The sequence below is a fragment of the Cygnus atratus genome, chromosome 7, assembly GCF_013377495.2.
Source record: "Cygnus atratus isolate AKBS03 ecotype Queensland, Australia chromosome 7, CAtr_DNAZoo_HiC_assembly, whole genome shotgun sequence".
Taxonomy (NCBI): domain Eukaryota; kingdom Metazoa; phylum Chordata; class Aves; order Anseriformes; family Anatidae; genus Cygnus; species Cygnus atratus.
Window position 1 is genome coordinate 303,308 of NC_066368.1, and position 12,192 is coordinate 315,499.

Here is a 12,192-nt window from a genome sequence, read left to right on the forward strand (position 1 = left end):
GCAATTCTTATATAAAGGCACTTTCTGAGAAAAATCAAACTGGCCACAAGTTATTTTCAGCCACTGCTTCAGATTTCTTTTTTAAGAGTTTTTCTCTCTTCTCTTCAATTGTCTCTGTTTAATTACACAAATTATCTTTTCATACTACATCCAATCTAGCCTGTAGTTGCATCAGCTGTATTCTACTAGAGAGACAGGGTAGACAGCTGAGGCTGCTCCAGGAGAACCTGTTAATGGAAAACAGGTACAAAGGAGCAAAACCCTTACAAAAGATGAGGTGAAGGCTTAGAGTCCTCAAAAGCAGACTTGGCAAATCCTCTACTGTAATCCACACCATAAGACAGTGAGTTTGTCTTTGTGAAAACTATTGTCAAAAACAAAAACAAAAAAAAACAAACCCAAACCAAACAAAAACCACAACCCTCCAGGAAGTCTCAGTGCTTTATATTTTTTAAATCTCTTTTGAAAGAGACACAATTCTGTTCACATTAGGTAGGCAAACTGAAGTGTGACTTAGCATATCCACACATTTTTTTCTTTAAGTGACACGTTTCTGAGCACCTGGAAGTTATTAAAGTTCTGAATTTTGGATTGCTAATTCTCCAATTAGATCTTTGCTTGCAAACCAGTTTCTGCTTGTACAGATTTATGTTTGACATGAGAGAAAAAAGAGATCTTTTATTTACAATATGAATAACAGACACCAGAAAGGCTTGTTATAATAGTCCTGATAATCTAAACCCTTGGACCTGTTCAGTTATTAATAGAAAAAAAAGAAAAGCCCCAAACACAGAAAATAAGTGAATGAAGGTAAACTTGCCAGCTAGGACTATCAAAAATCATCATTCATGTAGTGTGTAAATGTTTAGCATGTCCTTAAAATTATAATCATGTATATTTTTTGTTACAATTCATACAAGTAGAAAATCATTTTTCTGCTAAAAATATAACCTAAATCAAATTCAAAAGGTGTTTGTGTAAACAGGAAGGACATGAGTTAATTTTTTGACAACCATGTCAAACAAGCAAAAGTTCGAACCAATAGAAAAACAAGCAAGGAAAAGTGTCTTTGACTTTATTTGACAGGCTGAAAGTAACAAGATAATTTTGCTGGATTTGCTCTTTAACGAGCATATTATACAAACACGTTAATTTTGAGAGCACTTAACCTTACTTTAAGGGGGGGGGAATGATTAAATATTAATGAGATGAGCCTCAGGGTGTTTAATGAAAAGCTGTCTTTCTGAATGTGATCTAGGGTTTTAAACCTTTGTTAGAAGACATTTGGATAGAAGGTTTATTTGCCCTGGGAGTGCATTCTTTCTGAATACATAAAAAAAATCACTAAATGTTTGAAGACACATGATTACAGAGAGTTTTCACTTGACATTAAAATCACCGTTGAAAAAAAGAAAAAAAAAAAAAGCAGGCTACTCCTAGAATCTTCTCAAATGACCCAGATCTTTAGAGTGAAGTTTTCCTTTGCCTAGAAACTAAGTGGCTTTTCTTTTGCTCATTCAGCTGCTAGTTCTGGGAAAAGCCCAAAAAGAAACATTTAGATTGGAGGGGTCTTTGAGAAGATGTGACAGTTGACTGATGAGCATCCATAAAATGACAAAGAATAGTTGTGTGGAGCCGGTGCATCACATCGCCTCTCCCTGGGAAACTAATTGCTCTGAATTGTTAATAGTAACATTATTTTTCTGGCAATCATTTCTTTTGAATACCCAAAATGAGCATGAAACAGCTCCTTTGACTGGACATAAAAGTTAAATGTCCCAATGTTGATCAAATTAACTTCAGCTATGTGACAATGGACTATATTTGTGAGAAAATAATGAAGGGCACAAAGGGGAGCTTTATGCCAAGATTTCACAGTTGTAATGTAAAAATGTTTCTGTTGAACTAGGCCAGGGAACATTTCAATAGGAAAACAGAAGAGCACTGTCACTTTCTTAAAAAAAAAAAAAAAAGAAGGAAAAAAACCATTCATTTTATGGATCTGAATGCTCTAGATAATTTCAGGAAGTTTAAATGGCTGGCACAACAAGAACCACAGTATCAGGCTAACATCTCACATCCCTGTTCCTAGCATACTCTTTTCTAATACTTTTAAAGGACACTATCCTATGGTTTCTACTCAATTTGTAAATTCAGCAGACATTTTTCCCTAGCAAGGATCTAAAGTACATGACTAATACAGCAATATGATTAGTTAGTATACACATGCACAAGCATTAATTACAGCAGATGTATGGAAGTCTGAAGTAAAACATAAAATTATTTCCTTTCTTAATCTCTTATATAGCTTAAACTTTCCACCTTTAGAAAATAAAAAGATGCAAGTATGATGCAAATAGGGCTGCCTGTACATGTGAATTAACCAAAATGGGTCTGGAAGAATTTCTTTTTGCCCTAGAAAATACACCATGGGTGTTCTTATTCTGATTTATAAAGCAACTTCAGATTTGACTGCATTTGTAACTGGAACAATGTAATTGACTTCTGGGAATTTAGTTTGGGTTTACATTAGAATCGACTCATTACAGAGACCAATTTTATACATATACACTGTGTATGTATTTGTAAATAAACAAACATTTGCTCATCACTGATGTAATTCTAGCTCTATTAAAGAATCTATTTATCACCATATTTTCTTCACATTTGCTAAATGGCAAATGATAAAAACAATCTGGCCCAGCATACACCAGCTAGTTGTCTTTAAAAACATTCTCCTTGCTGTATTATTCATTTTCTAATTTCAAAAAAGCTAATTTTAAAGGTAAATCACTTCATAACACCATTGCAAGATTAAACCTTTCCACTCTCAGAATATGTTATTATGGTTATTAATAGATTCACTCAGGAGGAAACTTCTAAAGACAACTTTAAAACATTCACTCAGCACCTATTCCCTTTTGTCTTTTTTTTTCCCTCTAACACTTTCCCTTCTCAGTAATTTAGATATACTGAGACGCTTCATGCTTATGTGCTAAAACCTTGTGTTACAGTATGTGTTAAAATAATTTTGGGAAACTGACTTCTCTGATTTTAATAGTTAAGCTAATTCATTCAAGCTGTATTTGCAAACTTTCTTGGTTTTTGTGTTTCAAAGTCCTGTGATAGCTTTTACCTTACATGAAAAGGCTGTACTTAATTCATGTTTATGAAGATGCAGAGTTAACAGAACCGCGCTTTCACTTACTCCCACAGTGACCTAAATCAACTGTGAGAAGGTGTTTCTGCTTCATTCAGTGAAGGTTTAGCTCATTAAACTGTTTTCCTTCTCAGTATTGTTCTCTGGGTTTGAACTGCATTGCTGTTAAATGCTCTTTAGCAGTTTAAAGGCTTTAAAGGAAAAGACTTATCAGTCTCTGTTTTTAACAGCACTAAATCTGCATTATTAGTTCATGCAGATAAGGGGATTTAAAAGCTCAGCTTGAAACCTCTCTCTTCAATATTTATCTGACACTGCATAGCTCCAGTAGCTCAGCTGGAAATGTAGATCTATGAAGCTTTAAAAAGAGATTAAAGCCAAGAAAAGAAGTACTTTTCCCCCTATAGACATTCTCACTTTCCCTTTTCCTACTGTCTGAAGGAGTGATGGCAGACAATGGTCAAAGATGGTTCCCAAAACCCTCTGAATAGGGACACTGTTGGTGGTAGCATGCATTCAAAGTGAGCTTCAGTGTATTGTCCTCCCCAATCAGCAGATCAGAATAGAGTTTGCTGGTGGCTGCCAAAAGGTTAGCAATGCCGATGAAAGGGGTTTCCCATTATTCACTGCTCTTACAGAACTCCCCTTTTGTGCGAGTCAGCCCATCATTTCACTATGGAGGTCCGGATCTGCGGCTGGCTGCTCTCTCAAAATGAACAATTCATCTGAATGCAAACTCACAGTACTAGTGTGCAACCTAAAATTGAAGGTTTTCTTTTCTAAGGACAGGGGAGTTGGGGCAGTTTTTGGCAGTGTCACATTTTAGTGATATACCATCATGACATCTTTGACCCACAGCTGACACTAATACTACAGTCGTATTACCTTACTCCTGCCAGGGCATCGTGGGAGGTCCAAAGCCAAAATTAGCTAATGAAGCACACTGTATGCTGTCAACAAGTGTACAATAAATAATGCAAAAGGTTTATACAGGTTTGCTAAAGTTCCCTAGTGCAAAGCATAAGAAAAGGAGAGGAGGCCAATGGAGATTAAAAAAAAAATATATAGGCCTTTTTCACACTGATGTATGTAACAGAACACACAAATCTCCCAAACTACTGAAAGTAGAACCTGAACTAACTGTGGCTTTGTCCTCTAAATAAAAGATCTGTTATTGTAAACTACTGCTTGCCACCTATTTACGAACCTTCCAAGTGCCTAGTGTTTTCTGATGATTTGAACAGCTTTTACATGTGGTATCACAGAAAAACAGATACAAGACCAGACATACTGGATTATTCCTCTTCATCCTTGTATTATCCCCCCAACGTGAAAATAAATGTCTATTTTGGAGAAATTCCTACTTAGCCCTCTGCTGGGGTACACAGGAAAAGCACATATATAGGGGAAAAAAACAGTATCTTTTGTTTAAGTATCATCCTAACTAAGATAAGACTTCTGGAAAGAAGTAAAACTTTGGATAGAAAGTGATTGAAAAGGTATTTATACCCCATACTACATTTCAGAATGTTTTTCAGTGAAAATTTAGATAGTGAATCCAAGATTCACAGAATGGTTGAGGTAGGAAGGGACCCCTGAATGTCACCTGGTCCAACCCCTGCTCCAGCAGGGACATCCAGAGAAGGTTGCCCAGGTTCGTGCCCAGGCAGCTTTTGAGTTTCCTCCTTGGGGAGGAGGCTCCACATCCTCTCTGGGCAACCTGTGCAAGAGCTCTGTCATCTGCACAGCACAGAAGTTTCCTACTGTTTAGATGGAACCTCTTGTGCTCCAGTTTGTGCCCATTGCCTCTTGTCTTGGCACTGGGAACCACCAAAAAGAGCCTGGCTCTGTCCTCTTTGCACCCTCCTTTCAGGTATTTATAGACACTGACAAGACCCCCCTGAGCCTCCTCTTCTCCAGGCTGAAAAATGACAACATGGCATACACAAAAACGTTTTTCAGAGCATAACTTTGGTTCAGGAGCAGCCTTAATTTCTAGGCTGCTGCAAGAGACAGCCAGAAGAGTAAATTGTAATTTGCTGGTGAGGAGCCCTCTCTGGGGAGACGCTGCATGTACTGCATGCAGGGAAGGTTACAGGCAAACGTGAGAAGGAAGAGACGCATGGAGCACGTCAACATGTCCCTCATCTCAGCCCACTTGGCCACGGTCTAACTGAGGTTGAGCAGCAACTCTCACCTGCTCTCCTTCCCTCTGCTAACCCAAAGTGTGTGGGGCTGGGAGGCACGGCTGTGCTTCAGGGACGGGCGGCAGCAGCCCTGCTGCTTGCTCAGGCCTGGCCTCGGGGAGCTCTTGGAGGCTGCCAGCAGCCTGCAGAACCTCTGCCGGGACAGCCCCGCCACGCGGGGGGAGCCAGGGGTTGGGGCAGTCCCCAGAAAAAACGTGGGGGAAATGGCAGTGCAGGGGTGCTCTGTGCCGTGGAGGCAGGCACCAGGCTTGTTCGGGCAAGGGCCATGGGGCTGGGCGTAAGGGCGGCAGCTGCCTCAGGACACCAGGGAACGGGGCTTCATGGGATGAGCAGCAAGTGCACACAACGCCAAGCTGTCGGAGCAAGAGTTCCACGTACCAACTAGCGCATCCTGAAGTCTTAGTGCAGACAAACCAGCATGTAACAGTTTTCACTCTTAGAGATCCAAACCCCTATGTTCAGTGCAGTCAGCAAATTAGCATGTGCTGGAAGCTACTGCTTGCTTTGTTATCCTCAGAGCATGTAATATTTTTAAATCTCATGTTAAAATGCAACATTTTTCCTCATGTAAATACATCTGTAAAAGGAGGAGATACACTGGGGTGATGATGCAAAATCTAAGAGAAGGGAGACAGGTACACTGCCAAGGCACGATGACGAGAGGGTGATACACAATTTCCAAAGATGCCACAAACTATTCAGATGTACTCAAAGAAAATTAAATGCTTAGATACAAGGAGTGCATTTAAAAAAATACACATAAACTGCTCTGCCTTTATCTTTCCCTGCCTATGTGGTTTGTTTTAAGCATCATCTTATGCCACAGATACACATGGCAGCATGTGCTATATGTATACCATGGCTTCTTAATGTTCCATTTCTCAGGCAAACACGAGGTCAAGCAGTATCTTGAAAGAGAAATACCTGCTTAGATTACCAATACGTGTATGCCCATGCAGAAATCATTTTTTCTCTCTCAAGGAAAGTGGTCTTTTTTCTGACTTTATAACTGCTAAATAGGGCAGCTGTAAATTTTGGGGTATTTTTGGGACCACTGAATATGCCATCCTCTGTATTGTACCACCCGTCATATGAATCAAATCTGTAACACTCTTATAGACTGTGATGTTATTAATAACAGTGATGACTGCATACAAACGCTGTTTTGTCACTTTAAAAAGATTAGCTGCCTGCTGCACTGAGCTGGTACTGAGATTGAAACACCACAGGGTTTAATGTTGAGGGGGACCAAGCCTGTGATGCTGGAAGAGCTGGATTTGTTCAGTTTACAGAAAAGAAGTCTACGGGAGGATTTTGTTGCTGGCTTTATCTATTTGATGGTTACAGAAGAGACAGATCCAGACTCTCCTCAGCAATGTACACAAATGGCATTGAAGGAAATTCTGACTGGATATTAGGGAAAACAAAGACACAAAAAAGGTGGTCAAACACAGCAACGAGTGGCCCGAAGAAGGTGTAAGTCACTGTACATGGAGATATTCAAAGCTCAGCTGGGTAAGCCTTGCACAACCTGATTGGATGTTAAAGCCAGCACTGCTCTGAACAGGATGGACAGAAGAGGTCCCTTCCAACCACAGCTGTTAGAATTGTAGAATCAAAGAATATCCCAAGTCGGAAGGGACCCACAAGGATCTCTGAGTCCAACTCCTGGCTCAACAAAGGACCACCTGAAAATCAGACCATACGTCTGAGAGCATTGTCCAAACACTTCTTGAGCTCCAGCAGCTTGATGCTGTGACCACTTTCTTGGGGAGCCTGTTCCAGTGCCTGACCACCCTCTCAGTGAAGAGAGTCCCCCTAATATCAAATCTTATTCTATTATTCCTTAACTGAGAACACAAATGTCAGTTTTGTTAGACTCAATATAGACTAAAAAGAAACTAAGCTAACTAACATATTATAAAAATAAATCTACTTTCTTCTTCACAAGTTTTGGTGACTTCAGAAAGATTATCCAAACTCAGTAATTTATCTTAAAGAGTAAGTATTATAAACTGATCTGTAATTGGTACTGTGTAGAAAATTCTTGTAAAGACTGACCATTTTCAGTTCACAGAATAAAAATCTCTACATTCTGAGTGTGCCTCTTGAAACATATTTTATAAACTGCTTATGAACAAAGAAGATTGAGAGAGGCTAGTAAAGTCTAATACATACCTATCAAGTACATAGCCAAGAGCCTTATGCCGTATTCCTGAGTAAACCGATGGGCTTGTTTCCCAAGCAATTAAATTGGAAGCATCATGGAAAAGATGAATGTTTACCAAGTCAAAGGCACTATGACAAAAAAAAAAAAGGAAAAAAATAAAATGACTCAGGGTAAAAGAAAAAAACATTTATTGCATTCACCAAAGCATTCAACATGATAACACTTTTTATATTCTCTCTACTGTTACCTTAATATTTACTCACATGGACTGTGAAAATTAAGCTATCATCACCAGAAAATTGTCATTGAACTTATGCTAAGTCATCAACAGGTAAGACTGAATCTAGGCTTCTCTTAAAACACGTATAATATGAAAATGAAAAGCTATTCAACTGTTACAATCCATATAAATTAAGCAGTACCCTCGCACTAAAACGATTAAAGACGAAAATTGAATGTGTAAACAAACAACTTCACGTTTAGAATTCATAGCTAAACACCTAGCAGAACTGTGAATTTTTAATAAACAAAATGAAGAGATATTGACTGCATAGTTTTACCGACATTAAAGGCTAAATCACATAACTGTAACTCTTTCTCTGTCCCTGCATGGAGAATGCCACGATAATAGTGGTCAATCTGCACACAACTTCCAGTTAAGAAAAGGACACAAGGATGTCCATCTCAGACTGTGCTTGCAGGATGAGGATCTGACCTCGGAAAACCTGTAAAAATTGTAAAATTTTACTGCTTTGCTTTTTAACCTGAAAGACAGGAGTATTAACTCATCCTTTGCTACTTTGCAGTGAGTCCCTTCACCTGCCTGTGGGCTGGCTTAGCCAGAAGCCCATGGCATTGCCATCCTGTACCAGCTACGGGTATCATGTTCTGGGAGGAAACAGACCAGACTGGGAAACACTGCCTCGGCTTTGGGAGCCCCTGTCCTCCAGAAGGAGCAAGTGGAAGTCGAGGACTGCTGTTACCATGCCCAGCATCTGCCTTGTGGGATGGCCAAAGTCTGACAGAGGAGATTTCTGAATAGAATCATGTTGCTTCTAGGGAAGATCTATGGATTTGGGGTTGAGTGGGGGAAAAGAAGAAATAAGGGTATTAGTGAATTTCCTTCTTAATCAATGAAACCAACTTCCTGTGAAACAGAAATACCTTCCTTTGCCCCTCTGCATAAAAGATAAATGACTTCCTCTGATCACTATGTGTCCACCCTGTTTTCCTGTCCACTTGTTGTGACAGATATTTGCAACTACATATCCAGTATTGCAGACTAAGTTCTTTGAGACAGGGACTGGAATTTGCTGTAACACTGCACAACACTTGGCTGATTTTGGCTGATAAGGGCCTTACAACATACCTGTATGCAACTATATTTTTTTTCATTTCGTTGTTTCACACACTCCCACTTTTCACTGTGGCAGAAAATCTTCACATAGAAGGATTTCGCTGTTATAACCATGACCACACAGAGGAATTTATGATTTTTACTACATTAATCACATACTAAGTGTCACTTCTAGTGGGCTAACAGTCACTTGGAAGGCAAGCTGTCTTTCTGAACTTTGGTTTTCCACTGCTCACTGAAAGGATCCACCTGAGTGGCAAACAGAAAGCTATCCAGCTGTTATGTTCACACTGGCATTCAGCTTTACATTTGCTCTACTTTTGGCCTTCTGTGTCCTAGAGACCTAGTCTGTATTATTAAAAAACTACACCTTCTCACTGCTTTGCGATTAAGATCTTTTGGTGATTGACCACGGTGAGTCACAATGAAACCAAAAAACCTTGAATACTCTGCCCACAGATGAAGCAACAACAGTCCCAGCCTTCCTCTCCCCATAGAACACCCGTCCCCCCCAAACGAACCACCCACGAAACAAACTAGTATAAGCAAAAATTCCTGCATTGGTTCCTACAAAGCTCCCAAACACAGTTACAGAATAGTACTATGTTATGTTTTGGAAAGGAGGCCCCTCCAGCACTTTCAAAACGTGTCATGCCCTGTCAGCTCCTACATGCAAAATACTGTGATGTGCTGAAATTTTGCTTAGTGTTTAAAAAAATAAAGTTTGGGTAGGTTCCATGAACACTGATGGTAATTATTGCAGTAGCATTTGTCAGAAAAGTGTGGGCTATTTCCCGAGTACAACTGAATAAATTCCTTTAAACATCTTTTAAACTATAGAGAAACTGAAATTACATGCCAGAGACATAAGTCTATCCTGGAGGACTGCTATAAGAAACTAGACTTTTTAGAATAGAATAGAACAGAACAGAACAGTACAGTTGAGTGGGACCTACAAAGACCATCAAGTCCAACTGCCTGACCACTTCAGGGAGAACCAAAAATTAAAGCATGTTAATGAGGGCATTATTCAAATGCCTCTTGAACACTGATGGGCATGGGTCATCAACCACTTTGATAGGAAGCCTGTTCCAGTGTTTGCCCACTTTCATGGTAAAGAAATTTTTCCCAATGTCAGTGGACCTCCACCTGTGCCCTTTAAAATGCTTTATTCTCATATTCAGAAAAAAGGCTGATAAAATTTGGTTGTAGCTGGTCAAAAGTAGCCAGCACTTAGATCAGAAAAAAAGTTACGGGAAGAATGGAGGCAAAATGAAACTGCCATTGCTCTAACAAAAGTCCTGTCTTGTTGACATTTTTAGGCAGGATGGGGGTGGTCAGCCTAGACCCAACCTAAGCACTCTGTCTGAGTGTGCTTCAGTACTGTCTCTGTATCTGGAAGCTCAGACATACTCTGTTGGACAAAGAGTCTCTGCCAGCTCCCCCTCACAGGCACACTGTTTCTTGTTTTTCCCATCTGAGAACCCTTGAAACAATGCTGATCACCACAGAAATGTAATTCATTCAAGCACTGTTCTTACAGGTGCTGTATTTTGTGCATATACCCGCCCCCCCCCCCCCCCCCCCGCTTTGGTACCTCATGTCTTGAATAGTAAATGCAGAAGTATGCCAACAAATTTTGCAAAGAGCTCCAAAACCATGCGCTCTTCACCTTAGGATACACATGCTACTAGCTAAAGCAATGAAATACATGTTCATAGAATCATAAAGGTTGGAAAAGCCCTCCAAGAGCATCTGGTCCAACCATCTCCCTACTTCCAATGTCACCCACTAACCCATGACCCTAAGTACCAGGCCCAACCTTTCCTTGAACACCCCCATAGATGGTGACTCCACCACCTCCCTGGGCAACCTGTTCCAATGCCTGACCACTCCTTCTGTTCTCATTTTTCTCAGACACAGACACAGACACAGATTTCTAGGTTGGAAGAGACCTCAAGATCATCGAGTCCAACCTCCGACCTAACACTAAGTACTCCACTAAACCATATCACTAAGCTCTACATCTAAACGTCTTTTAAAGACCTCCAGGGATGGCGACTCCACCACCTCCCTGGGCAGCCCGTTCCAATGCTTAATAACCCTTTCGGTAAAGAAGTACTTCCTAACATCCAACCTAAAACTCCCCTGTCGCAACTTTCGCCCATTCCCCCTCGTCCTGTCACCAGGCACGTGGGAGAACAGACCAACCCCCACCTCACTACAGCTTCCTTTAAGGTAACTGTAGAGAGCGATAAGGTCGCCCCTGAGCCTCCTCTTCTCCAGGCTGAACAAGCCCAGCTCCCTCAGCCGCTCCTCATAAGACTTGTTCTCCAGACCCCTCACCAGCTTGGTCGCCCTTCTCTGGACTCGCTTGAGCACGTCCATGTCCTTCCTGTAGCGAGGGGCCCAAAACTGAACACAGTACTCAAGGTGCGGCCTCACCAAAGCCGAGTACAGGGGGACAATCACCTCCCTAGACCTGCTGGCCACCCTGCTTCTTATACAGGCCAGGATGCTGTTGGCCTTCTTGGCCACCTGAGCACACTGCTGGCTCATATTCAGCCGACTATCAACCAATACTCCCAGGTCCTTCTCGGCCAGGCAGCTTTCCAACCACTCATCTCCCAGCCTGTAGCTCTGCTTGGGGTTGTTGCGCCCCAGGTGCAGGACCCGGCACTTGGCCTTGTTGAACTTCATACAGTTGACCTCAGCCCATCGCTCCAGCCTATCCAGATCCTCCTGCAGAGCCTTCCTGCCCTCGAGCAGATCGACACACGCACTTAGCTTGGTGTCATCTGCAAACTTACTGAGGGTGCACTGGACGCCCTCATCCAGATCATCGATAAAGATATTAAAGAGGACCGGCCCCAGTACCGAGCCCTGGGGGACACCACTTGTGACCAGCCTCCAACCAGATTTGACTCCATTCACCACAACTCTCTGGGCCCGGCTATCCAGCCAGTTTCTAACCCAGCGAAGCGTACGCCAGTCCAAGCCCCAAGCAGCCAGTTTCTTGAGGAGAATGTTGTGGGGAACGGTGTCAAAAGCCTTACTGAGGTCAAGGTAAACCACATCCACAGCCCTTCCCTCATCCACCAAGCGCGTCACTTTGTCATAGAAGGAGATCAGGTTCGTCAAGCAGGACCTGCCTTTCATAAACCCATGCTGACTGGGCCTGATCGCCTGCTCGCCCTGCAAGTGCCGCGTGATGACCCTCAAGATAATCTGCTCCATGAGCTTTCCTGGCACTGAGGTCAAACTGACAGGCCTATAGTTACCCGGGTCTGCCCTCCGG

General features: G+C 41.7%; 1 protein-coding gene across 1 annotated transcript in view; it reads right to left on the reverse strand.

Annotated features, from left to right (window-relative positions):
* The window catches only part of INPP5A (inositol polyphosphate-5-phosphatase A), a 253,893-nt gene that overhangs the window by 85,702 nt on the left and 155,999 nt on the right, over positions 1-12,192 (reverse strand). Inside the window, exon 8 of the mRNA XM_035547561.2 lies at positions 7,546-7,665. Coding sequence (XP_035403454.1) covers positions 7,546-7,665 — 120 coding nt within the window. The remainder of the gene's footprint in view (positions 1-7,545; positions 7,666-12,192) is intronic.